This window comes from Ciconia boyciana, chromosome 9 (assembly GCF_034638445.1).
Source record: "Ciconia boyciana chromosome 9, ASM3463844v1, whole genome shotgun sequence".
NCBI lineage: Eukaryota > Metazoa > Chordata > Aves > Ciconiiformes > Ciconiidae > Ciconia > Ciconia boyciana.
In genome coordinates this window covers 5,108,103-5,135,479 of record NC_132942.1, presented here as the reverse complement: position 1 = coordinate 5,135,479, position 27,377 = coordinate 5,108,103, and the positions used below count along the sequence as shown (strand labels likewise).

The 27,377-nt window shown below is 41.4% G+C and overlaps 1 protein-coding gene across 2 annotated transcripts in view; it reads right to left on the bottom strand.

The window, feature by feature from the left end:
• SPOCK1 (SPARC (osteonectin), cwcv and kazal like domains proteoglycan 1) overlaps positions 1–27,377 on the bottom strand; it is a 336,819-nt gene that overhangs the window by 95,832 nt on the left and 213,610 nt on the right. For both annotated transcript variants that reach the window (XM_072872906.1, XM_072872907.1), the window contains exon 5: positions 8,033–8,165. In XM_072872906.1, coding sequence (XP_072729007.1) covers positions 8,033–8,165 — 133 coding nt within the window. The remainder of the gene's footprint in view (positions 1–8,032; positions 8,166–27,377) is intronic.

The window sequence follows — 27,377 nt, the reverse complement described above, 5'->3', positions numbered from 1 at the left end:
TACAAATGAGGAAAACGTAAATTGCCCAGCATCACAACACAGATCAGTGGAAGAATTGGGTAACGTACCAGGTCTACCATGTAGAGGTTCAGGCCATGATAGACTATGTCAGGCCTAGACTCTGAGCTCAGAGCAAAGAATTGAGTTCATAGATTAAGAAGAAATAAAAAGATGAAGAAAAAGAGGAGGGGGAGAGGAAAGAATAATTTATTCTTGTACCTCCCACCAATAATCTCTAAATTTTGTACAGGGAGCAAATGCACAAGGCTGATTTAATTTTCTTCTCCATGGATTTCTTTAGCCATATCCTAACTTACTCTTTCTGTCTTTCCTTCCCCACCCTCATCCCCCATCTTTCCTTAACTTTCCCTTACAAAACCAAACCAAAGCTAAAAGTTACCACAGATTTTAATCCAATTCTTCATCTAACTGAGGACAGGACAGGTCGTAACGCTTGCTAAACCTCTGCTGAGTATCTTGCTTTCCATCAGGAATGGCATTCGCTGTGTTACCGGATAGGCTGAGTCATCCCTTAGACAAACCACAGACCAGGAAAGCTGTACAAAACCACAGCTGGATAGCAGCAGCCCACGCCTGGAGGACAGGTATTACGAAAAACCAAACCATGTTGCACTAAATACTCAACACTTGGACACTTTAACAAATATTTGTTAATTGTGCTTCTGAATACAGACTCCTCCTAATTAAACATAGCAGCCCTCACATTGCACACATTTAACTAATAGTGTCTCGTTATTTTGGTCATTATTTTTTCTCCTGTTTCAAGATTGTTGGAAAATTATTTCTCTTGCACATCCCTTAATATCAAATTTGTTACCTAATGTTATGACAACAGGAGGCGATTTTTCCATTTTCAAACAAAAATAGACATGATCACGGGCTTAATTAGTTTGCAATGATTTAATTAAAATTTGCAAAACAACAATGTACCTAATTAGAAGCATAATAATTATACCAATGCACCTTTCCATCTTTGAAGGGACCATTAGTCATTGAGGTGGTATGTTTTGTAATTTAAGATCATCCTTATTTGCATTTTCTGATTAGTTAAGTGCAGCCATCGTCATGTTCAGGTAATTGCTTTATTAACTAGCTTAATTAAACTTCCTGTAAAACTGACAGCTACAGAGTTATTCTTCTTAATGTGCTGCTGACAAAAACATTAACTAATTACATAGCGCTCTTTACAGGGCTTACTTACCTCACAAGCTTAATTCATTAGTACTTTAAAGAGCTTTGAAAACTCTGACTGCAATATACTATGGGAGTGCTTTGTATTGTCAGAGTATTAAATAGAGCTGTTATACCCAGGAAACAGCAATTTCTCTTTACAAAGTTTTATAATAAGAGAGAGAGCATGTACATTTTAAAACATCCACATTTCGAGTGGTAACTAGAGACTCAGTGACATTTTTGACAAACCTACAGCCCATAGAGTTTAAAGTTAACAGGAAAGGGTGATAGGGAGTTTCTAAAATTTCCAGAATTATAAAAAAATCATGCAAGTCCAAAAAAATGCTAGGAATGATTGCTGGAAACAGGGTATGAGGACTGAGTAGATACAGACCACATCTTACAATTGTGTTCAAATTTTGTAATGCACAAGCACTGAATTATTGGTGCAACTAAAGAATCCCACTACCCAGTAGAACGAGTTTCTGATCTGGAAAACAAAACAGGAACAAAGACCCCACCACACACCACAACCAAACACCTCCATCCCCTTCAACTTCAGCACTTCTGTGAAGCAGATAAAATAACCCAGATCAACAACGGAGACAAGTTTTGAAGACACTTCAGAAAAAGAACCAGAAAGATTTAATGCCTAAAGGGTGGCAAGATTTTCAAGCAGTACAACTCCCATATATGAAGCTAAATCAACTTAAGATCCACCAAAGTACTCAGCACCTGTGTCTTCTGTTGTGATAGTTTGGGTGATGTTTTTAAATCCCTTGTAGCACAAGATCTGGGCATGGACTTATCATTTTCAATACTTGCCCGTTTACCTTTGTGTTGGAAACCAACACCTTTGAATATTTTCCAATGGAAGACCAAAAAGATAAAAAGTTTCTTTTGACTAGTCCTCAAATTAGTTGAGATGCTGAAGGCTTCTATGTATTTGATGGAACAAAGAGCAAGCTAAAAACCCTGAGCCCCTATCTAAATCAGCCAGTAAGGTTAAGCGTGGAGGTTTAGAGTCTACATTTTTTTTCCCCTATGAGCCTTGTATTATTGAGTGCTTTGGGTTGGATCACTCTCCCCAGTTTTATCAAGAAGTTCTTACCTCTATGTCTACAATGCCTTTCTTCATGAAGAAAATTTCACTTGTTAAAAAATAAAGTTGATTTTGATGAAAAACCATTCAGTTAGAAAACCTCAAGAATGTCTGCTGCACTGACTTCCTGAGGATGCTTGGACCCAACATGCTAACCTGAGTGAGGATCCATGATTCTGTTTCACTCTTTTTTACTCACAGTATCAGTTACCGAGCACGTCTGGAGACATCCAGGCATAACACCACAGTGCAGTAACAGTCCTCAAGAACATGCCACATAGCCTATATTTCTGCTGGGCCAATAACGTTTCCTCTGCTGCTCTGCAAACGACTACCTTCAGAGAATCCCAATCCCTTATCATGGAGGTGGATGGGCACAGTCAGTTCCCAGAATCATCAGCACCATAATTAATGTAAGCAAAATGCTTTCTTTCAAAATCTCTACAGCAAGCACTAGAACAAAGAGCGTAACAGTCTGAGGATTATCAAACAGTGCAAACCAGCAAAATGAGAATGCTTTTGCTATTTTGCCACACAGCCTTTATGAATGGAAGATTTTTATTATCCAGTCAGGAATAACTAAGACATCACTTAAAAGAATAACAACTAAAATGCATTTTATGTTACTTTCCTGGAGTTGAATCCTTAAAGATTTCTTGAAATTTTCATAAAAAGAGAACAAATCAAAGTCCTCCATATTCCACCAGCAGTATTGAGCATCATTCCAGATCAAGTTCTGCAGTCTTCATTTTGCTTTAAGGTCTGAAACTAAACTTTGAACAGGTAGAAACTAAAAATGCCAAGCAGTGATATAAGGAATACTCAGGACCTGTTTAAAAAGGAATTTCAACCTGAGTGAGAGTTGAAATGGAAAAGGAATATCCTCCTTTCTTAAAGAGCAGTACTTTGATGAAGTGAGTATGTTAGCTCCATTACCAGCTTGCCTTATCTAAAGATATGGATGCCTCCACTTTTGCATAAGAATCCAAGAACTGCATTAGTTCAGCCTTGCGATCCCTCAGCCTAGTATCCTGCCAAGTTGTGGACCCTTACAATTAAGAAACTATAAAGGAGTAAAAGAAAGAGCAAATTAGAAACAGAACAAATCAGTCCTGCTGAACTACACCAATCATCCCAGCTTCTGGTAATCACTGGCTTAGGGACTCAGTGTGTGAGAGGTTTACCAGCCTGCAGTGGATCCGTTCTCCACGGATTTATATAAATCCCATTTATGTCTTTGGCCTGCAGAATACTGTGCTGCAGTGAATTTCACAATTTTATTTTGAGCAGAAAAAATAAAAATACTTTCTTTGTTTTGAAACTACTCATTTATAATTTCATTAGATCTTGTTTTATGAAGTACAACATTCCTTTTCCAATATTAGTCATGATTTCATATAAAGTCACGCTGAAGTGTTCTAGTTAATTCTGTGCTTCCTTGCAGATTCCACATCTCTGACAGCCATTAGTGCCCTTCTCTGAACATTTCCTAGTTCTACCATGTCAGCTTCGACATGAAGTGATGATAACCGACGGCAATGAGAAGTCCAGGCATTTACAGAGAAACAGAATCATGTTTTGTGCTTGTTCTCAATTCCTTTTTAAATACTTCATCTGCATTTTTGCCTGGCAGTGATCATTACAGTGTCTTCCGAGAAACAGCCAGAATTATTCTAAGATCAAGTGGTTAAATGAGAGCCTGTGATACGTATACTTGTTATTTTCTTTTAATATGAATTACTATGTATTTGTTGACACCCAAGTTTCATCTGCATTTTATCAGTCACTCATACTTCTGCAGTTTCATTTCCTTTTCATTCGTTTTTACCTCAGCTAACAGTTGAACGTATGGAAAGAGCAATCCCTGGTACAAACTTTACCGATAGTGTTGAGTGGTAGCCCCCAGTCACTAGCGAGATGCTTTGATCCTGCTCTGCCAGCCCATGAGCTCTAAGCCCAAACCCTGTCTCCTGCCGTATCCCCGGCTATGCTGGCAGGAAAAGGCAAGAATCTAACTGAGCCAGGATGGATCAAAATGCTGGTGTGTATGTGTATACTGCCTGCCTGCCTATGTGAGTAGATGGCCAACAGACAATTTCAGAAGACTTTTTTCCCCCTGAAATGTAGCGGCTACTCTCCATCTTTTGTTTACAAGCTTAGCAAGAATCCTTTCATTTGCCCAGCGTATCATTACATGCTCACAAAGCAGCTGATGCAGAGCCAGATACGAATACATACATGCAAATGCAAAGCAGCGTGGTATTTGCCTACACTCAAATGTCCACCTTTTTGCATTTTCACAGTCAACGCTGGAACATGCCAGCACTGCAGTGCCAGAAAGAAGACTTGCCAACAGCACTGCATATGAAAGAAAATCGCCAAAGAAAAGCTTTGTTTTTAGTGACTTAGGGGCAAAAAAGAAGGAACACATTATCTGGTGCAAACTAATGGTGAATTTGAGAGAAGCAGTTGTATTCTGGGGGAAGAGTGGCGATGAATAGAGTTTACTCCAGTTGGCGGCCGCTCACAAGTGGTGTCCCCCAGGGCTCTGTGTTGGGGCCAGCTCTGTTTAACACCTTCATCAATGATATGGACGAGGGGATCAAGTGCACCCTCACTAAGTTTGCAGACAACACCAAGATGTGCGGGAGTGTTGATCTGCTGGAGGGGAGAAAGGCTCTGCAGAGGGACCTGGACAGGCTGGATCGATGGGCCAAGGCCAGTTGTATGAGGTTCAACAAGGCTCAATGCAAGGTCCTGCACTTGGGCCACAGCAACCCCATGCAATGCTACAGGCTTGGGGAAGAGTGGCTGGAAAGCTGCCTGGTGGAAAAGGACCTGGGAGAGTGTTGGTCAACAGCTGGCTGAATATGAGCCAGCAGTGTGCCCAGGTAGCAAAGAAGGCCAATGGCATCCTGGCTTGTATCAGAAATAGTGTGGCCAGCAGGACTAGGGCAGTGACCGTACCCCTGTACTCGGCACTGGTGAGGCCGCACCTCGAATCCTGTGTTCAGTTTTGGGCCCCTCACTCCAAGAGAGACATTGAGGGGCTGGAGCGTGTCCAGAGAAGGGCAACGAAGCTGGGGAAGGGTCTGGAGCACAAGGCTGATGGGGAGCAGCTGAGGGAACTGGGGTTGTTTAGCCTGGAGAAAAGGAGGCTGAGGGGAGACCTCATCGCTCTCTACAGCTACCTGACAGGAGGTTGTAGAGAGGTGGGGGTCGGTCTCTTCTCCCAGGTAACAAGCCGTAGGACAAGAGGAGATGGCCTCAAGTTGCACCAGGAGAGGTTTAGACTGGATATTAGGAAATTTTACTTCACTGAAAGGGTTGTCAAGCATTGGAACAGGCTGTCCAGGGAAGTGGTTGAGTCACCATCCCTGGAGGTATTTAAAAGCCGTTTGGATGAGGTGCTTAGGGACATGGGGTAGTGGTGGGCTTGGAAGTGTTCGGTTTACGGTTGGACTCGATGATCTTAAACGTCTTTTCCAACCTATACGATTCTGTGATTCTGTGTGATTCTGTTCATAAAAGATATCAGAAACCCATGACCATTACTGGCCATAAAAATGTTATTTGTTTGGACATTAAAATATATTTTTAGTTTATATATCTTTATAATATATATATAATATATTTATATTAATAGATTCATACTAAAATATTTAGTTTTAATGCTCTGCCTAAAGTATTTTCACCTCGTTTACCAAAATTTGTCTTTTGGAAGAAAAAAAAAAAAAAATCAATGAAGCAGAGCTTTTAGAAGAAATTGTAGAGAGGCAATGATGTTCTACAGGTTACTGTAATAATATACTCACAGATTTACAATGTACTGTATACAGCAAAGACTAATAGTACTGCTATAAACATCTCCTTGATATTGCGTAAAGGTTAAGCAGACATGTATCCTCTCGCTAGGACTGGATGTTACAGAAGGATTACCAATCAGCATGACGCTGGAGAAGCCTTCGATCAAAAAAAAATTTAGAAAAAGCAACTACAAATATGCAACGTGACAAGCAATCGCTCCTGTGGAACAGTACTCAGGAAGCAATGAAATCCTGCCTTCCCCAGGCAGTGGTAGAGAACGTGGGCAACATTTGTGGAAAAGAAGTTGCTGCACTTGAGAGACCAACAAGATGCTCTAATTGTCAGTTGCTAGGACAGGAGCAATTGATAGTTAAACACACAATAAATGAAGATGAGACAAAGTCTCCTTTAAAAAAAACACCACTCAAACAGAGGCAACTTCTGGAGGTATGTCTTTGATAGTCAAGCATGTCAGCAACAGGAATTGTTTGATGTCTTCATTATAGCTGTCAGGCTTACGTCGTAGTCACAATAGTTTGGTGAATTTATGACATTGGCAGAATTTCTAATGAAAACCATTTGGATCTTATGGCAAGAAATACAGAAGGTCAAAAAAAGACTCAGAGCTAACAGGGATGCAGGTAAGATGCACAGGAATTCGTTCAATACAATGAATGAATATGCAATGAAAGCTATTTACTACAGAATATTTTACATACTCTCAAGAGTTCAGACAGAAAAATTTGTTTTCAAGATGAGCCCAGTTTTAATCCTAAATACCAATGCTAAATTACTGTATTACATACTTCCAGAGAGTATTAAAGAGAGTAGCTTGTTTAACAGGCAACTTGGAGCCCTTTTTCTGTAGTCTGTGTGTACAAGGATGAAAGAGTTTCTGCTGATTTGCTCCTTTGGCCATGCAAATCCTTCAGCCAGAACACAAGAGAGGCTTAAATGAATTAGCCATGGCACCATTTTAATATTTCTCTCCATTAATGGATGAAGAATTCAAGCTGCCTAGCTGAGAAAAGAACGTAGCTGCAATATCATCATCGCTGCTACATCACAGCAGAGAATTTTTTTCCCCCCGATCACTTTATTTTCCTGGATTTTGGGGAGGCTATTTTTGCATTTTAAAGAGTAGGTTTACTGGCTGTCAAACCTTACCTTGCATGCAGGAAGAGAAGAAAACCTTAGGAGTATTCCCTGAACATGACTTCCAGTGCCTGAAGTGCTGTTTATGGAACACGTATCCGAGACATGGAAGGCTTTATCTGATAATGGGAGATCTGGACTGTTGAATGGCTGTGAAGCCAGTTTCTTTTATTGAATCAAGCCCTAAGGTGATCATATTTTCAGTACAACAATGAGCCAATTTATCCCCACTGGGTTATGGGAATTTTTTTTATGATACCATATATGCGGCATCTGGCACACAAGTATATTAAAACTGTGGTTTAAATGAATTGTAATATGTTACCCATGCAGCTTGGAAACAAAAAACATTAATTAGAAAAAATAAAATATCTGTCACAGAACAATGATACTGCCAAGTTATTTTACCATTTGGAGACCAAATCTTAAAAACAAGAATTATTCCAAAATCCTTTTGTCCAAACAAGCCAATCTGATCAAACGAATTTTTTCTGTTGCATCATCAATATTGAAAGTGTTCTACTTTATTAGCAAGAACGAGCTATTTAGAGAAACATGAATCATAAAAGTAATAAGATTCTGGTTTGTCATTCTGATTTGCTGTTTGTCAAATCTGTAAAAATCTACATTTATCAGCACTTTTCACACAGAAATAGACCAAGAACTAAAGCAGACTCTAATTTAATACTGCCTATTAATGAAAGCTATTTCATCTTCGTACTACAGCCTGGATCACCACAACTGACAGGATTCCAGGTCACAAGCAGAACTTACCTTGGTAGTATATGTGTGTCCATCAGATCCACAGACAGCGTTGGCGTGCGTTATGGGGCAAGGCTTGCATTTTACTATGTTAGCTGGTCCAGTCCAGTGCTTCTGGGCCAAGTTTCCTTTCTTTTGTCGAAGGCTATAAAATAAGAGACACCAGGTGTTTTTGAACATGCTTGTATAAAGCAAAAGAACGAAAGCTTCCCTGAATAAAGCAAAGCTGGATTTTCAACACAGTATTAATTTAAAGTAAATAAATTAAATGTAGCTCCTAACAATGCTTCTATAATATGGCACATTACAGCAGGCAATCTAGAAGCCGTAAATTAGTAGGCAGCCCTAGATTTACAATACTTAGCAGCTTCATTTTGATTTATAACTACAAATGACTTCACTTAAGAATACAGCATTTTGTTCAGCTACACAGCATTTCTGGTGAAGCAGGCAAGTAATGTTACATCAGGTTGCATTTAGAGACATTTTCACCAGGCCTTCTCCAAGTTGCCAAGTTACTGTTAAGGTAGCAACAATTTTAAAAGAAAATCCTTTGAAAAACATTGCAATTTATACTATGCTTATAAAAATGTATAAAATCACCGAACAACTTGGTCATTATATGTGCAGTAGCCCTCTCTACATGCCAGCTACCAAACAGCTGTTATTCTCAGATCAATCACAGTCCCCCCAGGAACGCTATAAAGCAACAGAGAGCATCTCCAAATCTACAAATGCATTTGTACCATGGGAGTGACTGCAGTTGTCCTCAAGTCATGGACTAGTCAATTATTGCATTAAAAATGTCTATGAAAAGACATCTGCTCCAAAAACTTATGCGAAACATGTGCAATTGATTCTGATTAATAGCTCATTTTCCTGTCATAATGAACTACTTCACTGATATGACATTAAGTAATTATCACCAGCATACTGTTGTAAGCTGATTAAAAGTTTGCTTTAGAAACCACAAGTTGATGTTACAATGCAGATTCATTTTGGCCGTGTGTACTTGTCTTTCACTTGAAAACATTTACAAGGGAAGGCAAGGCATTGCATCAGCTTTGCTGGAGACTGTTAAGAAAAATAACTGCCATCTGTTCTCATACCACAGTAAAAAAGATATGATATAACAGTTCAGCTAGAAATACATTTCAATGCACCGCTGAATGACTTTATCACAGTTTTGGAAAATATATACAGATATATTTTAAAGCAATTTCACTAGAGCTTGCAATTTGCTACACAATACTGACTCTGATATAATGACACATTCAGCTGCTAAAATAATAAAAATTCTATTCTTTCATCTCAGTTCTAGTTTTCTTCAAGTCTAACCTTTGTCACAGTGATGAACAGCACTATTAAGAAGCTTGTGTCCACAGAAGGAATCCAATCATGATATCAGGATAACTATGATATAGTTGCCATCACGGAAACATGGTGGGATGACTCGCACAACTGGAGTGCTGCCATGGATGGCTATAAACTCTTCAGAAGGGATAGGCAAGGCAGGAAAGGCGGTGGGGTAACCCTGTGTGTTAGGGAGTGTTTTGATTGCCTAGAGCTTAATGATGGTGATGATACGGTTGAGTGTTTATGGGTAAGAATCAGGGGGAAGGCCAACAAGGCAGATATTAAGGTGGAAATCTGTTACAGACCACCCAACCAGGATGAAGAGGCAGACAAAATATTCTGTAAGCAGCTGGAAGAAGTCTCACAAGCACTAGCCCTTGTTCTCGTGGAGGACTGCAACTTACCAGATGTCTGCTGGAAATACAATACAGCAGAGAGGAAACAGTCTAGGAGGTTCCTGGAATGTGTGGAAGATAACTCCCTGACACAGCTGGCGAGGGAGGCAACTAGGGCAGGCGCCCGCTCGACCCATTGTTTGTGAACAGAGAAGGACATGTGGGTGACGTGACTGTTGGAGACCATCTTGGGCATAGCGATCACAAAATGAACGAGTTTTCGATTCTTGGAGAAGTAAGGAGGGGGGTCAGCAGAACTGCTGCTACCTTGGACTTCTGGAGGGCAGACTTTGGCCTGTTTAGGAGACCGGTTGACAGAGGCCCTTGGGAAGCAGTCCTGAAGGGCAAAGGAGTCCAGGAAGGCTGGACATTCTTCAAGAGAGAAATCATAAGGCGCAGGAGCAGGCCATCCCCACCTGCTGAAAGAAGGGTTAGAAGGGCCAAAGCCCAACTAGAACTTAATCTGGCTACTGCCGTAAAAGGCAATACAAAATGTTTCTATAAATTAGAAATTTGATTAGCAACAAAAGGAGGGCTAAGGAGAATCTCCACCTTTTGTTGGATGCAGGAGGCAACAGAGTGACAAAGGCTGAGGAGAAGGCTGAGGCACTTAATGCCATCTTTGCCTCAGTCTTTAATTGTAAGACCAGTCATTCTCAGGGTACCCAGCCCCCTGAGCTGGAACACAGGGGCAGGGAGCAGAATGAAGCCCCCATAATCCAAGGGGAAATGGTTAGCGACCTGCTACACCACCTAGACACACACAAGTCTATGGGGCAGGATAAGATCCACCCAAGAGTACTGAGGGAGCTGGTGGAAGCGCTCACCAAGCTGCTTTCCATCCTTTACCAGCAGTCCCGGCTAACCGGGGAGGTCCCGGTTGACTGGAGGTTAGCAAATGTGATGCCCATCTTCAGGAAGGGCTGGAAGGAGGATCTGGGGAATGACAGGCCTGTCAGTCTGACCCGGGTGCCGCGGAAGGTTATGGAGCAGATCATCTTGAGTGCCATCACGCAGCACATACAGGACAACCAGGGGATCAGGGCCCATCAGCATGGGTTTATGAAAGGCAGGTCCTGCTTGACTAACCTGATCTCCTTCTATAACAAGGTGACCTGCTTAGTGGATGAGGGGAAGGCTGTGGAGGTTGTCTACCTAGACTTTAGTAAAGCCTTTGACACCCTTTCCCACAGCATTCTCCTGGAGAAACTGGCTGCTCAGGGCTTGGACAGGCGTACTCTTCGCTGGGTAAAACACCGGCTGGATGGCCGGGCCCAAAGAGTGGTGGTGAATGCAGTTCAATCCAGTTGGCGGCCGCTCACAAGTGGTGTTCCCCAGGGCTCTGTGTTGGGGCCAGCTCTGTTTAATACCTTCACCAATGATCTGGACGAGGGGATCGTGTGCACCCTCACTAAGTTTGCAGACAACACCAAGTTGGGGGCAGAAGTGTTGATCTGCTGGAGGGTAGGAAGGCTCTGCAGAGGGACCTGGACAGGCTGGATCAATGGGCTCAGGCCAATTGTATGAGGTTCAACAAGGCTCAATGCAAGGTCCTGCACTTGGGCCACAGCAACCCCATGCAGCGCTACAGGCTTGGGGAAGAGCGGCTGGAAAGCTGCCTGGCGGAAAAGGACCTGCAGGTATTGGTCAACGGCTGGCTGAATATGAGCCAGCAGTGTGCCCAGGTGGCCAAGAAGGCCAATGGCATCCTGGCTTCTATCAGAAATAGTGTGGCCAGCAGGACTAGGGAAGTGATCGTGCCCCTGTACTTGGCACTGATGAAGGCCGCACCTCAAATATCTGTGTTCAGTGTTGGGCCCCTCACTCCAAGAGAGACATTGAGGGGCTGGAGCGTGTCCAGAGAAGGGCAATGAAGCTGGGGAAGGGTCTGGAGCACAAGGCTGATGGGGAGCAGCTGAGGGACCTGGGGTTGTTTAGCCTGGAGAACAGGAGGATGAGAGGAGATCTCATCACTCTCTACAGCTACCTGAAAGGAGGTTGTAGAGAGGTGGGGGTCAGTCTCTTCTCCCAGGTAACAAGTGATAGGACAAGAGGAGATGGCCTCAAATTGCACCAGGGGAGGTTTAGACTGGATATTAGGAAAAATTTCTTCACTGAAAGGGTTGTCAAGCATTGGAAGAGGCTGCCTCGGGAAGTGGTTGAGTCACCATCCCTGGAGGTATTTAAGAGACATGTAGATGTGGTGCTTAGGGACATGGTTTAGTGCTGGACTTGGCAGTGCTAGGCTAATGGTTGGACTTGATGGTCTTAAAGGTCTTTTCCAACCTAAACAATTCTATAAACTATGAAAATAGAAGCCTAGTGTTAAATACTAAATCCCCCTGTTATTTTAAAGAAATTTTCTTAATGCACAGAGCAGCTTTCCCTCTTTCAGATGCATTCTGCCTTGCAGTTACCATTAAACCAGACACTAAATGCTGTGGATGGGGGTTGCTTGGCTCTGAACCCCAAATACAACTGTGCAGACATCTCATGCTGAGGCTGTACAAACCATTTATTTAAGTTTTCTAGAGTAACTTTATCTTTTCTGCAGCCCCCTTGCCTCCAACAATGCTTTGTTACCAAAATGTAATGATTATCTTATTTTCTGGAACTGTTTTGATTACAGGTATTTCTTTTGTCTTTTCACCTTCACAAGAGAATTTCCTCTTTCACTTTACTTACAGCCCTGCACTTCTAGAAACACACAAACTCAGAGTCAGAAGTGTTTGGATGTAGTACTGTAGACATTGATGAGCAGACACTGGAGATAGATGTGAAAGGTGCTGCGCTTCTCCTTTGAAGACTGCAGCAGATAGATAGATCGTGGTACAAAGCAGTCTCTTTACCTTTTCACAGACTTCGATTTCCACAATCTCAAAGACAGACCCTTGTCTATATGCAAAATTGTTAAGAAGAAAGTTTTAGGATTAGGTATAGAAAAACAGCTAACAAATGCTAAACTTGAAGTGTATGATTTAGTGCCATCGTCAAAGCCATTAGCCACAAAGTATGTAGGATGGAGATGAGCGGCTGAACTAATGAGCACCTCATCAAAATTAAATGTAGATTGAAGTTCTCAGCCAGACTGATGCCTAACAAATTACAGGATCTTGAGGCTCTGAGTGGCAAGTATAAAATACATTGTACAGCATTTGTGGACCAAACTACATTCAGGCATTTTACGCTATGACCTTAAAAGAAAGGTCCACTTTAGACACAGCTGCTTGTCCCTCTCTGCATAGCCTTACACCTCCCCCGCCCTTAATTTCTTTATTCCTGCCTTGGTCCATTCAAGATTCATATTGCAATGCCAGTTTCTATTATAAGAATCTTCTGGAGCTAATAATGTTTTCCACTCTCCCATCCTCACTTGAAAAAAAAAGTACTTTAATTTTTCCATTTCAAGTCATTTCAGCAGCTCACCAAGCCTGGTGGCCTTTTCCATCACTTTACTGAGAGTAAAAAGAACACGCACAGCCTTAGGCCTAAGCTCTGTTCTCACTGCAGCTGCATGGAAGCCAACAGCAAGCCATGTGCTTAAAAGCCGAGCCTCCCCCTTAGCTAGTAACTGTAATGGTTTCACCTGAACTTGATTTGCAGTGTTTCACTTACAGACACTGAAGGTAACATTATTCTCAACCTCCCCCCCCATTCATCTTCAGGATCTTCTTTTGATAATAAGAAGAAATTTAGTCTCTCAAAGAGAGTGATATTTAATAACAAGATGAATTCACAGTGGAGTACACCTCGAAGCATTTTATTCTTTTAAAGAGAACAAGTTAGCAATTTTAGGAGCACATCATATAACGTGCATAACAAGACAGGGGATTGCTGTAAGAAACCTTCACCAACCCTAACTTCTGCATGTGTGATTTAATTGGCAGCATAGTACAGCAGCCATTTTGGTTGCAAGAAACAATTTAAGTTTCAAAAGGTAATATATTCTTTTCAAGCTACAGTTTTGTCAGAAACAAGAGCACAAAATGTCATTGTATTTAAAGCAAGTAAAAAATATTTTTTGTCAGCTTGGTCAAGCGAGCAATAGCTGAAAGTTTTAAACTGGATACCCGGATTCCATACCCCCACCAAAAAGATAGGGAAGCACCTCTTTCCTAGAGAGAACATCTATTTTTCCAGAAGTAAACATGTATTTTTCTAGAGTGATATTTTGAGAGGCTGGATAAGACTTTTGGAAGCTTTTCAATCCTATAACCCCTAACAACATACCAAACATCCAAACAAACAAATTAAAACCTAGACAAGAATATTGGCTGCCATAAGCAGACAGCCTGCAAATCCCTTCTCAATGGAAGTGCACATTCACATACTCTGGGAACATGTTTTGCTATGCTAATCATCTTGTTTTAGAATAAATATGTCAGGAGCAAGGCAGGCCAAAGCAAATTAGGCCTTACTTTTTTTTTTTCTGACAACTTCACCAACTTTAATCCTGCTTTAAGACTCGGAGTTGAAAGGATCTACTACAAATCATTAGAAAATAACAACTGTGCAGAGAGAACAAACCAGAAACTCCCCACTGGGGTAAAAGTCTGCCACATTTATAAGGACAAGAGGGCCAAGTATCGTCAATATTCCAGAAGCAAATAGACATGAATGCTTCTCAAGTATTAAGACTTACAGGCAAACCCTGCCTGCTTTTGCTTTTCAGACTAGTGAACCAATGCACTGAAAGGTGTAAGATTTAAGGAGCAGTTAAGTTTTACAGAATTCAGCCTCTTAACATTTTAACGCAGAAAGAAATTTTAGTGGTTTAAAACATTCACACTTCAACACAGGGAGAACGTACACTGACTCGGCTTTATTACTCATTACACAGACATACTACTTACCACATACTGTGAAAATACAGGGAGGCTACATCTGTTTTGCTTGCACAGGAACAGGGAGAATGCAGCAGCATTTCCAGATGCCATCAGCCAGATGCTAGGACCATACATGGTAGCCCTGGACAGCCACACTGCACAGCCCACCCCAGAGCCACAAACACCTGCACTTCGACACAGGTCTTCCAAGCACAAAGCTCTGGCTGTGAAAAAGGCAGCTCTGAAGCTCTAGAAAAGCTGGCTCCACCCAAGATTTTAAGGCTTCCAGGTGCACCCTGGGGAGCCAGAAGCTTAGCCCTGATGAGAGCTGATGTGTGCAGCTGGTGGCCTTGCCCTAGCTGGCAGCCCCAGGGATGCGAATCATCAAGCCTCTCCCCACCTGGCTGGCGACTCAGGGGTGCTCCTGGCTGGGAGCACCAGCTCTTGCTACAGAGACTGGTACTGTCTCTTCTCGTTCTTGAAGTCACTGTTTCAGTGATGTTACACAAGCATAGAATTTGGCTCAATACGTGTTGCAAATTATTTGCAGTGCTCACCTCTCTGTGTTTCTGCCATCTAAAATAATACAACTACTTACTTTAGGTCCTATCTGAATAGTATTGAGCTGGTCAGGAATTTTTTGATAAAACAGGCCTTAACTACAAAATACTAGACAAAACCAAATTATTTCATGGAGATAAATTGGTGTTACTGAACTTTTAATGACATTGCCACTGGAGGTCTAGATGGTGTTGTGCCAGTTTATCACAGGCTGTAAGTGACCTTGAGGACCCAAGGTTGGGGCTTTGCAGATGCCTTGACGCGTAAAGTGCTACAGGGACAGAAGCTCTTATTCCTATTTCCGCCGCTCTGCAGCCAGAAGTCTGAAAGACCTCAGAGCTCTGGTCCTAGTTGGGCTGATTGCATGGAAGACTATCTCTTCCCAATGGTCTCTTCCAGAGACCTCTTCCATGCAGCAAAGGTGATCTCACCATCCTCAGGGTTTGTAGGTTACCTGGAAGGCAGGTTGGAGTTAGGCACCCACACGTGGGCCCAGCTACTGCAAGGATTCTCCATATAACCTTGTCTTTAGGTGACTGTGAGGTGTGTGCATTAATTTTCAATTACAGCTCACATGGAGACATTCCTCAAGATTAGGATTAATTTCGCCCATCTTTCTTTCTAGACCTTATATCAAACCAAAATGCCAAATGTCACGTACGACTAGTTATCAATCAAGCTCTACTGAAATAAAATTTAAAAGTTCAGTGCACCAAAGCAGGTACCAAGTATTAGTGCTTCCCGAGAAGGTGGAAGGAGCTCTGGCAGAGCAAACTTAAATGGTTTCCTGAAGCTGGAACAATTCACTGTGGAAAGAGTTTAAAATGTACTGCCTGTACCTTCTCCATGCCTTGTGCACAGTTTGTTCTTGTCTCCCTGAAGGAAGCTTATCACACTAAAGATAAACCCAGCAGCGCCTGGCTGTTTCTATCTTTCCTTTGCATAAGCTGTTTCTCTTGTTCTTGAGGAAAAGAATGACAGGGCTGAAATTTGCCAGTATAAATGGCAATGCTCTCTTCCCTCTTTGTATCATTTTTGTATTCTGTTTATTAGAGCTAAGAGTTTGGCCTCATTTCTACAACCTTTTATGTTTTTCACAAGAGCTGTATATACCTTGAGCCACTACCAGTCCAGTTATGTGAAGAAAACAGTCTACACATATTACCCTGAAAAAAAAAGGATACTAAGCTTTTGAATTAGACACAGACTCCTTATTTAATACAAACACTGTAAAATGAGAACAGACATATGATTAGAGTAATTTTTCTACCTGGAATTTACACCTTCACACACAAAGAATAAAAATATGTAGAGCTGCCTTGCATTTCAGCATCATTCCATTGGACTTAGATACTACCACTTTCTTTGATTTCATTATTCAAATAAATAATTTCAACTATCTGATTGTACTAAGGCTGTTGATTACTTTCTCTTCCTGCCTTCATATCTGCTCCCCAACAGATCTGGCTTAAAAGAGCCATAAGAAATAAAAGGCTTCTACTCACTGTACTTTGGTAGATGTGCAAAGATTCTTAATGGGGCATGGTGGTGACTGGGGACCTTTCTGGCAGAATGAGGCTTGTTCAAGACTTTCTCCCACAGTAAATGGACACTCTACTTGCTTGTTGTTCTTTCAGACAATGACACCAATGAGATTCCATTGGGAATTAAATTAGTTCACTGCTGGAGAGCACTAGTAGCCACAGGACTATTCTCAGAAAGCAGGCTGTACTCCGAAGATAGAGTTGGAGATGAAAAATTTAGGGAAGACTGAAAAAGAAAATCCTGACTGTTGAGGTGAAAGTGTATCAGGTGTCATTCCAATGAAATGAAAAATATGTATTTCCAAGGGAAAAGGAAGAGTCAAGGAAGAGTCAAGCCTCTATTTCTTACCAACAGTAAGATGGCAGTATAAAAATAAGCAAGGGGGAAACAACATACCAGGAGGAACTTGTCAGCTAGATATAGGGAAGGCTGAAAGTTTTGCTATAGCAATATGTTTTGCAAGAAAAAATCCTGACACATCTTGCAGAGAAAATGCCCTGAAGATTCTTGCACAGATCCTACTAGGTCCAGCTAGCAGCCAACTCCTGAAAGAGAATAAAGGGTCTTGGGGCCCAGCGTGCTCAAGCTTATTGGTTCAGCAAGATGAAGGAATCTTTTTATTTTTTAGTTTCTTGCAGGTTTTAAAGGAACAGAGGATTTGGAAAAGCTGACATAGATTCCAAAGACCTAGAGGGCCAGAAAAACTGTAGTCTCTTAGACTGACTGATTCAATACAGCTGCTGCAGGTAATTTCTGCGATCCAGCAACACTGAGTCAAAGAACCCCCCCAATGCATCTACTTGAGCAAGACTGCCCAAGCAACAGCAAGTCTATGTCTAAACAGCAGTAATATGGCAGTTAAATATGGATACTGTCAAAATGCCAAGACAACTAGTTCGGCACAATATCAGGATCTCTCAGTACAAGTATCCTTCTGAGATGTTAGTACCTGGCTTTACTTATTCCTGGACTAAAAATGATAAGATTCTTTATTAAGGTGATTAGAGAAGCACATGGATTTCTGCCTTTGGGCATTTTAATACATAAAAATGGTGTTTGAAAGGTCCCCTTACATTCATAGCTAACAGATTATTGTGCTTACAGGCAATTTCTTTTTAATCTAAATTCTTAATGATTTGTAACTTTTAGACCTAATACATACGCTCCACAGCTGCATAGCTATGAAAACTGGCAAGGTACACAAAGGAAAAGAACCAAAACAAAAAATCCATGCAAACATACAATCACAGTGTTTTTAAAAGCCATAATGCTGTCCTGAATAATCACAGAATCATAGAATCATTTAGGTTGGAAAAGACCTATAAGATCATCAAGTCCAACCATTAGCCTAGCACTGCCAAGTCCACCACTAAACCATGTCCCTAAGCACCACATCTACACGTCTTTTAAATACCTCCAGGGATGGGGACTCAACCACTTCCCGAGGCAGCCTCTTCCAATGCCTGACAACCTTCTCGGTGAAGAAATTTTTCCTAATATCCAGTCTAAACCTCCCCTGGTGCAACTTGAGGCCATTTCCTCTTGTCCTATCACTTGTTACCTGGGAGAAGAGACTGACCCCCACCTCTCTACAACCTCCTTTCAGGTAGCTGTAGAGAGCGATGAGGTCTTCCCTCAGCCTCCTTTTCTCCAGGCTAAACAACCCCAGGTCCCTCAGCTGCTCCCCATCAGCCTTGTGCTCCAGACCCTTCCCCAGCTTCATTGCCCTTCTCTGGACACGCTCCAGCCCCTCAATGTCTCTCTTGGAGTGAGGGGCCCAACACTGAACACAGATATTTGAGGTGCGGCCTTCATCAGTGCCAAGTACAGGGGCACGATCACTTCCCTAGTCCTGCTGGCCACACTATTTCTGATAGAAGCCAGGATGCCATTGGTCTTCTTGGCCACCTGGGCACACTGCTGGCTCATATTCAGCCAGCCGTTGACCAATACCTGCAGGTCCTTTTCCGCCAGGCAGCTTTCCAGCCACTCTTCCCCAAGCCTGTAGTGCTGCATGGGGTTGCTGTGACCCAAGTGCAGGACCTTGCATTGAGCCTTGTTGAACCTCATACAATTGGCCTGAGCCCATTGATCCAGCCTGTCCAGGTCCCTCTGCAGAGCCTTCCTACCCTCCAGCAGATCAACACTTCTGCCCCCAACTTGGTGTTGTCTGCAAACTTAGTGAGGGTGCACACGATCCCCTCGTCCAGATCATTGGTGAAGGTATTAAACAGAGCTGGCCCCAACACAGAGCCCTGGGGAACACCACTTGTGAGCGGCCGCCAACTGGATTGAACTGCATTCCCCACCACTCTTTGGGCCCGGCCATCCAGCCGGTGTTTTACCCAGCGAAGAGTACGCCTGTCCAAGCCCTGAGCAGCCAGTTTCTCCAGGAGAATGCTGTGGGAAAGGGTGTCAAAGGCTTTACTAAAGTCTAGGTAGACAACCTCCACAGCCTTCCCCTCATCCACTAAGCAGGTCACCTTGTTATAGAAGGAGATCAGGTTAGTCAAGCAGGACCTGCCTTTCATAAACCCATGCTGATGGGCCCTGATCACCTGGTTGTCCTGTACGTGCTGCGTGATGGCACTCAAGATGATCTGCTCCATAACCTTCCGCGGCACCCGGGTCAGACTGACAGGCCTGTCATTCCCCAGATCCTCCTTCCAGCCCTTCCTGAAGATGGGCATCACATTTGCTAACCTCCAGTCAACCGGGACCTCCCCGGTTAGCCGGGACTGCTGGTAAAGGATGGAAAGCAGCTTGGTGAGCGCTTCCACCAGCTCCCTCAGTACTCTTGGGTGGATCGTATCCGGCCCCATAGACTTGTGCGTGTCTAGGTGGTGTAGCAGGTCACTAACATTTCCCCTTGGATTATGGGGGCTTCATTCTGCTCCCCGTCCCTGTGTTCCAGCTCAGGGGGCTGGGTACCCCGACAACGACTGGTCTTACTGTTAAAGACTGAGGCAAAGATGGCATTAAGTGCCTCAGCCTTTTCCTCAGCCTTTGTTACTCTGTTGCCCCCTGCATCCAACGAAAGGTGGAGATTCTCCTTAGCCCTCCTTTTGTTGCTAATCTATTTATAGAAACATTTTGTATTGCCTTTTACGGCAGTAGCCAGATTAAGTTCTAGTTGGGCTTTGGCCCTTCTAATTTTCTCCCTGCATAACCTCACGACATCTTTGCAGTCCTCCTGAGTTGCCTGCCCCTTCTTCCAAGGTCATCAACTCTCCTTTTTTTCCTGAGTTCCAGCCAAAGCTCTCTGTTCAGCCAGGCCGGCCTTCTTCCCTGCCGGCTTGTCTTTCAGCACATGGGGACAGCCTTCTCCTGCGCCCTTAAGATTTCCTTCTTGAAGGAAAGCCTTCAAGCCTTCCTGGACTCCTTTGCCCTTCAGGACTGCTTCCCAAGGGCCTCTGTCAACCGGTCTCCTAAACAGGCCAAAGTCTGCCCTCCAGAAGTCCAAGGTAGCAGCAGTTCTGCTGATGCCCCTCCTTACTTCTCCAAGAATCGAAAACTTGATCATTTTGTCATTGCTATGCCCAAGACGGTCTCCAACAGTCACATCACCCACAAGTCCTTCTCTGTTCACAAACAGCGGGTCCAGCAGCAGTTTGGTCACATGCAACAGATTCCTGACTTCTACACTCCAAAATGAGGCAGCTTCTAAACTCTGCCTGTTCTCATGAATTTTCATAAGAGAATTATTTTCCTTTTCATCGTTATTTTTATACTAACATAAAAAGGAATCTCAGACACCAAACTATGTAAAAATAAAATGAAGTGCCTTGAATTTCAAAGGAGGAGGGGAGATAGCAGGAAGTTCATAATTAAAACTGAAATCTTCTCTACCACTCCTCAGTTTGTAGTAATCTTCAGCAGCCACTTCTGAACCCTGGAATTTTGCATGCTGTGTGAGATGCTGTAATCTGGCACAGAGTGCTTAAAGGTGAAGCGTGCAGCAAATTTAATACTTTTGTTGGCCTTGGCTTTCTTTCCTTTCTCCTATGACAGCCTATGTGTTTTTTCCCTGTTACCAGAAAAGAATACCTTTTAAGAGGATGAAGGTACCTTTTCTCTGCCCAGGATCTGATTATTTTGATATTAGAATATCATATTGATCAGCTCTGCCTCCTCCTGCTGGCGGAGTGGCCAAGATCTCCGAGGAAGCTGAATTGCTGATGGTATGTGAGATTAATCTGAGCTGTCACATTTGTTTGGGAAGGAAAGCTGATCCTCACTCACTATGCCCTGTTTCATGCTATTAGCCAGCTTCGAAATTGTTTTCACCAGATCTGGCAGAGCAGTCATTTTCCACCATTTCCCCGCTACAGCTCATATTTCTAGTTACAACGTTGAACCCTGCCTGGCTGAGTAGCTGGGCAAACAGAAAGGTGCGAGTTACTTAGTAAGGCTAAAAATCATGGCAGATTTCTTGGCAGCGTTTAGTAACACCAGAAAGTTCCAACAGGACTGATGAATCTCCCAGAAGCTGCGGATAGACAAGCTTTAAAATGGTCCTCATTCTCGGCCAAACGCAGGGGTCTGTCAAGTGTAACACCATCAATGTCTCATGGCTCTGCAGACATTCAGCTGCTTGGCAGAATGAAACTGTTGGGACAAACTAGTGGGCTGAAATAGGTGGCAGACCCACGTTGGGGTTTTTATCAGCTCTATGTCCTTCAGTATGGTTTATAACCTGGTTGTATTTATTCTAGCAATGGCAGTAGTTCAGTCACATGCAACGCTCCTTACTTCTACAACATTCCTTACTTCTACACTCCAAAAAGCCCTACTGCCCAAAAAGTGTGAGAGTTGTTTTTTTTTTTCCTGAAGGAAAAAGGTTCAGGAATCTTATTGTCACTTTGCAACTGCAGGGGAAAAATCAGCCAACGCCCCCAACCAAGCATCCTTAGACAGCTCAGCTGCGTTCTGCTTCATTATGTTGATTTTGCTTTTCCTAAGGCGAATAACATGCAATCCTCACAAAAATTGACATATTGCTGGTAGGGATGAGAAAGTAGATGCATTTTAAAAAATATAGTAATAATTCTTGCCCTTAAGGCACTAAACCAAATGTTTCTTTTTAAAAATGACTGCACAGTACTTCTGTTGTGTGAATACTTGCTACCATGGTACAAACAATCAGTTACAAGCTGTGCTAGCAAAGTATTTGCCCCTTCAGACACATTTTATTATGAGCAAGCCTTATTAAAATCTCAAGAAGGCTACAGCATATTAAGCTGTTGAGGATTTTTACAATTAGCATCCATTACCTAAGAATTCATGTATGCTTTCTGAACAGAACTGGCTTGTCAAACAACAGACAATTAAAAAAAAAATCAATCCCAAAGCCACCTCCAGAGCGTAGTCAAAATCCACTATTCAAGGTTGGTTTGGAAAAATAATCAGAATGCAGTTTCCTATGTCAGAATAAAATGAATGTTAGTGAAATGCATGCTAACCAAACCAGTTATAAATATTATAAGGAGCTGGGTAATTTAAAAATCCCATTCTTTTTAGCATCTAAATAGGCTAATGCTCCTGTTGCTTATTCAGCACTGCTGACTTACAGAGCTCAGTACTATGAATGTCTAAACATTCTGCTGAATTTCTCAACATATTCCGTGCTGTCTGTCTGGTTATTTGATGCTAGAGATGGAGCTCATAATATCTATACCATTCCCAGCTTCTCAAATGAGGCCATCAAGAGCATTACCCATCTCATATCAGGCTATGTCTTAATGAAAGGTGACTAGAGCTTCAGGAAGGTCCCAAACTGATAGACAGAATTTACATAATCACATTCATTTATGATACTAACTGAATGCACATGATCCAGTCTAGAGACAGCACGTGGTGAAACACACCTTTAGGTAAAATTTGAAGATGAATGCAATCGACATACTTGCAGAAACTGCAGGATATACATTTCATGAGTTACTTCCACTGAGTTATTAAAATTTCACTTTGCTGTGACCTTGAATCATGAAGCCTAGCAACCATGCATTACAAACCATCCATTCTTCCCACATTCTTCAAATATGTAGCTCCATAGGCTCCCCTACCCATGAAGGTTCAAGGTGCCATTAAAATGCAATGTAGCTACGCATTTACACTTTTGAAAGTTTCAGCATTTTATAGCAGCTTCCTCAAAAGCATATTTTACCATGTGAAAAAGTGAGACTCAACCAGTGACATATTTAGATATATGGCATAACATTACCTGGCACTTTTACAGGTTTTGTAAAAAAATAGATTTAAAAACTTTGCTGCTAAGTTATTAAACAGGAATCAGTTTAGTGCAGATAATGTTGTTGGCTGAATATGTGCCACCTTACTTTCAGTCACTCCTTCCCATCTGAATTTCACTTCAGCATACATTTCCCTTGGTTTATCTTGCTGTGATGAACTACACATCTATGTCCTCACCACTCTGACTTTGTCCCCATTTGTCCTTTGTGACTTAGCTTATGAGAGACTACTGGACTGAACAAGAGTCAACATTTCTTCATCTCTATCGACTCATTTGGTCTAATCCTGAATTAACCATCTCACTCATAAATGGCCACTCTTTTGACCACGTTTTTCTTGTGTACTGAGCTGTATTCCTGTGAGCACCCAGATGGCTTTCTCAACAGTTTCTCCTTCAATCCTCTTCTCTCCACTGTCCTTCTACTCAGTATTGAGTCCTTGTACCCTATTCTTGCTCTTATTCTTTCTTTCTAGCATTTTCTCTGCTGCTCTGGTGGAAAGCTAGGGACTGCACTATTTTTCTTCACTACAAATTCATCCTATTGGTTTTTTCCCCAATGTTGTCGCATTTCTTCATAAAACACTGTTCTTCTCTCCAAACCTACTGTCTGTGGTCTACCTTCTGCCTGACTGGCATCTCCAACTCTCTCCTCCAGCCCTATTTTCTCAAGATCTGGCTGGCTTGTTTACGGAAAATTTTATAAAATTGTGAAAAAATTGCAGTACCCTTTCTTACTCACTGTTGTATTTAACCACTTTGATTCCAATTCTTCAGTCTGACTGCTCAGCTCTGACCTCCTCCCAGCTAATCTCCTTTTCCTCTCCCTTTTCCCCTGCTACCTCTGAAACCTTCTTCTTCTTCATTCAACCTCAAAAATGAGGTCCCTTGGAGAAGCAGTTATTTGTTCACCTACTCTTAACTATTCTTTCCATCTCTGCTAGGAAGTATCACATTAAGTATTATATTCTCTCTAGATGGTCTCTCAATGTCATTTTGGTGCTTTACCTGTAATAGTCTAGTCTTCTTATCTTTCTACACTTGAATCCTTGGAAGTCTGAGAAACTTTGTAGGCGTCCTCTCTGGTTTATCCTTCTATCTCTTTGTACTATTATTGTGATTTCGTCTCAGGAACATCTTGTCCACATTAGAAGCTCACTATGTCAAAACCAATATTTCTTCTCACATCAGCTTCTCTCTCTTTCAGTCACTATTTCTCTATCATCACATTCATCATCTGGACTTATTCTTTAACCATATCCTTCCTTTCCCTGATGCAAGCCATAGCACATTATCTTTCTGCCTTCCACTACGTCCAAGAGGAAAATATAATGAATTTAGCTATGTCCTATATCTTCTTCCTAAAATCCTTTCAGATCACCTGAACAATCATTCTCACATTTTACTTGTTTACAATCTATTCTTCTCTTATTTTCAGTCTGTATACTGTTTAGGATACAAAATGTACTTTTACCTTTAGACCTATCAGAGTGCTGGGTCATTAGTAAATAACACTTTTGGCGAGGGAAGGACATACTTGCAAAGGTAAAATACAGAATATGAGTTTGTTTCTTCCCAGAGCTGGAAAGTAATTTACAGGCTCTGAGATACCTTCTGCATGAGCCCATTTCCTTACATATAAAGGAAGCCGAATGCTGGTTAAATCTCACTCTGAGGTTGCAGTAAGGCTGCTTTATGTATCAATGACTGTGTTTTGGATTCACGCTCTAATAATCGTCAGTTCTTTCCTACCTTTTAGAATTTAACAGAGAGCCCTATAAACAAGTGAACTGGAGTAATCAGACCACTGAATATCAGGAACATTGAAACTTCAGCTTGTGTTTTCTGACCAACAGTCTACACACAATTTATCTGATCTTGATCATGATCCTAAGGTGTCAGTGACGGAGCTCTTCTCTACTCAGCTGTGAAGAGGGCAGGGTTTACATTTCAGCACCCAACATATTGCTGGTGTGCTGTCAAGGGCTGGGTGAAACTCATTATGAAATGAATAGCTCTCATTGTGTTTCATCAAAAACGGGAATATGAGTTTCTCAAAGGACTATGAACCTCACTTATACAGGCAGCTGGTTCAAAATGAAGCACAAATTTCTAAACTAACAAAGGAGCTAATTAAAAAAACCCTCAGACTTCTGAGCTCTTCCGTTGCTAAGCTAATATATTGTTGCAAATGAAAAATTTATACACAGATAAAACATAGGAGCTCAAGAAATTAACTATGGATGAAGTGCTAAGCAGGAATGACCGCAGTGTAATTCAATTTGGCAGTCGTGGGCTTCAGGTAAACTGGATTAGCTAAGACTAGAAAAATCTGTCAAAGGACTTGATAGAGATTTAAAGCCAGATGACTGACCAGAATAATGGCACACAGCATTACAATGTACAGCGATGAAGAATGGACAGACTAATTTATACAAGGAAACTACAAAATGTCCTTTCTGTTCAACATGGACCATCAGTTTAAATGACAATAAGGTACAAATAAAGAATTTCTAAAGAAGAGGAAAGAAAAAGCAGAGGACACATAAGTTCCCTTTATTTCTATCTGTTGAGACGTCTTCTGAGCAAGTCAAGAGACTGGATGCTAGGTAAGAGGAACAGGTTTGATTCTTTATTAGTATTTTCAGCTCTTAACTAACCCTATGCTCTTGACTTCTTAACTCATTAGACAAATGAACAAAAAAACTTACATTATGCTTTACTACTAAGGTTAATTAGTCTTCCACAGTTGATGATCACTGATTGTAACAACCAACTAATGAGAATGGTTTGTTTTGTTTCATAAAAGAAGATGGGTTGTGTGGTGATCAAGGCTAGAGGCTAGGTAAATCAGCAAAGCAAAATTCCCAACTGTCACTCTCCATACATATCATTATCATAATAAAGCTGTGACAAAGTTAGAAGAACAAAGCTAGCATAAGCAGACTGTATTGGTTCTTACTAAACTTCATCTAGTATGAGTGTGGATGATACAAAGACAAGTCTCTTCAGTAGCTGCATAAATACAGATAAATACAAGAAATACAATCATAAGCCATAAGAAAGTGCGCATTAACAGGATACTGGTGTGGACCAGGTAGTTTGTGAGACATAAGGCATGCAGCCATCCAAGAATCTCAGCAATAGCCTTCTAGCACAGTATGGAAAGCTTGGTATGCAACTGCCAAGTAATCACTTGTTTGACAGAGGTTTTTCCCCACTTTTTTTTTTTAGCAAATTCCATAAAACTTCAGTGATGTTGGTTTTGGAACAATTGAAAGGATAAAGTGTTATAAATACCTCTCTCAGCTATTTTGACCTCATTTTCTAGAATCATAATTTCCAGCCTACTACTTTATTTCCTGTGTATCAGGATAAGTAGTAGACCACCTCAGTGGTCTTTGTCTTGAAACTGATAATATGGAAAGTTTAGAAACATATTCTCAGTTAACTTAACAAGAAACTTAACATTTCTTTCTCAAAGAAGCAAATGCTGACTAGTTGAAACCAAAATCATCCATGGGAAAATGGATTTCCATATCTGTAAAAATGCTGAAGGAGAAAAGAGCTAATCTTGTTAAAATGTTTTACATACCCAAATTCAGAGTTATAGGCTAGTTTATATTAAAAGCCTTTTTGTGTTAAAACAACACTTACACCAGAAGTTGTTAAAAAAGAAACATCAAAATCAAACTGAAATATTTCAAGATTAGATGAACAAATGCTTGGAGTAATTTGACTGAACCTTATTGCGTATCTGAACGTGAATTTTTTCAAGGTTTTGGCTTTTTGTTAAGATGGAAAAATGCTAAAAAACTCCAAATTTGTGAAGAGACAAGAAAACAGTTTCTCACCAATTCTAGCAAAGAATACTAATGAACTGATTTAATGACAGTGATTAGACAACATTTATCCTCTGTATTTTATGAAGCCTCTTGAGTTTAATACAGTTGGAAGGCTCAATATTATTGCCAGTGAAAGAAGAAAGAGAAAGGGGAAACGGAAGAAAAACTGACAAAATTGCAACATAATCTGAAGTCTTAAGGCTGCATTCTCCATCAGTGACAGTTTAAATGTTACTTCAGAACAAACCTGCAGTTTTATATCTTTAAGGTAAATTGTAAACAACATCTTCAATTTGAGTGTGAACCATGTTGTTAATAAAAAGTTTGCAAAGATTTCTTTGCAAAAGTGAAATAACTTAGATAGTTCAAATATCTTCTCCAAAACCTTTACAAAATTATTCCTTTTTAGTAGAGTGTGCTACATGAACAATTTACAGATGATTGATTTAGTCTGGGTCAAAACTGGGACTGCAGGAGAAAGCTCTTCTAATCCTAATCATAACTGTCAGGACAGTTCCGTTCCTCCAAAGTACAGTGCTGAAAGAAAGATGAGAAAAATCTAAAGATGAGAATATAGTT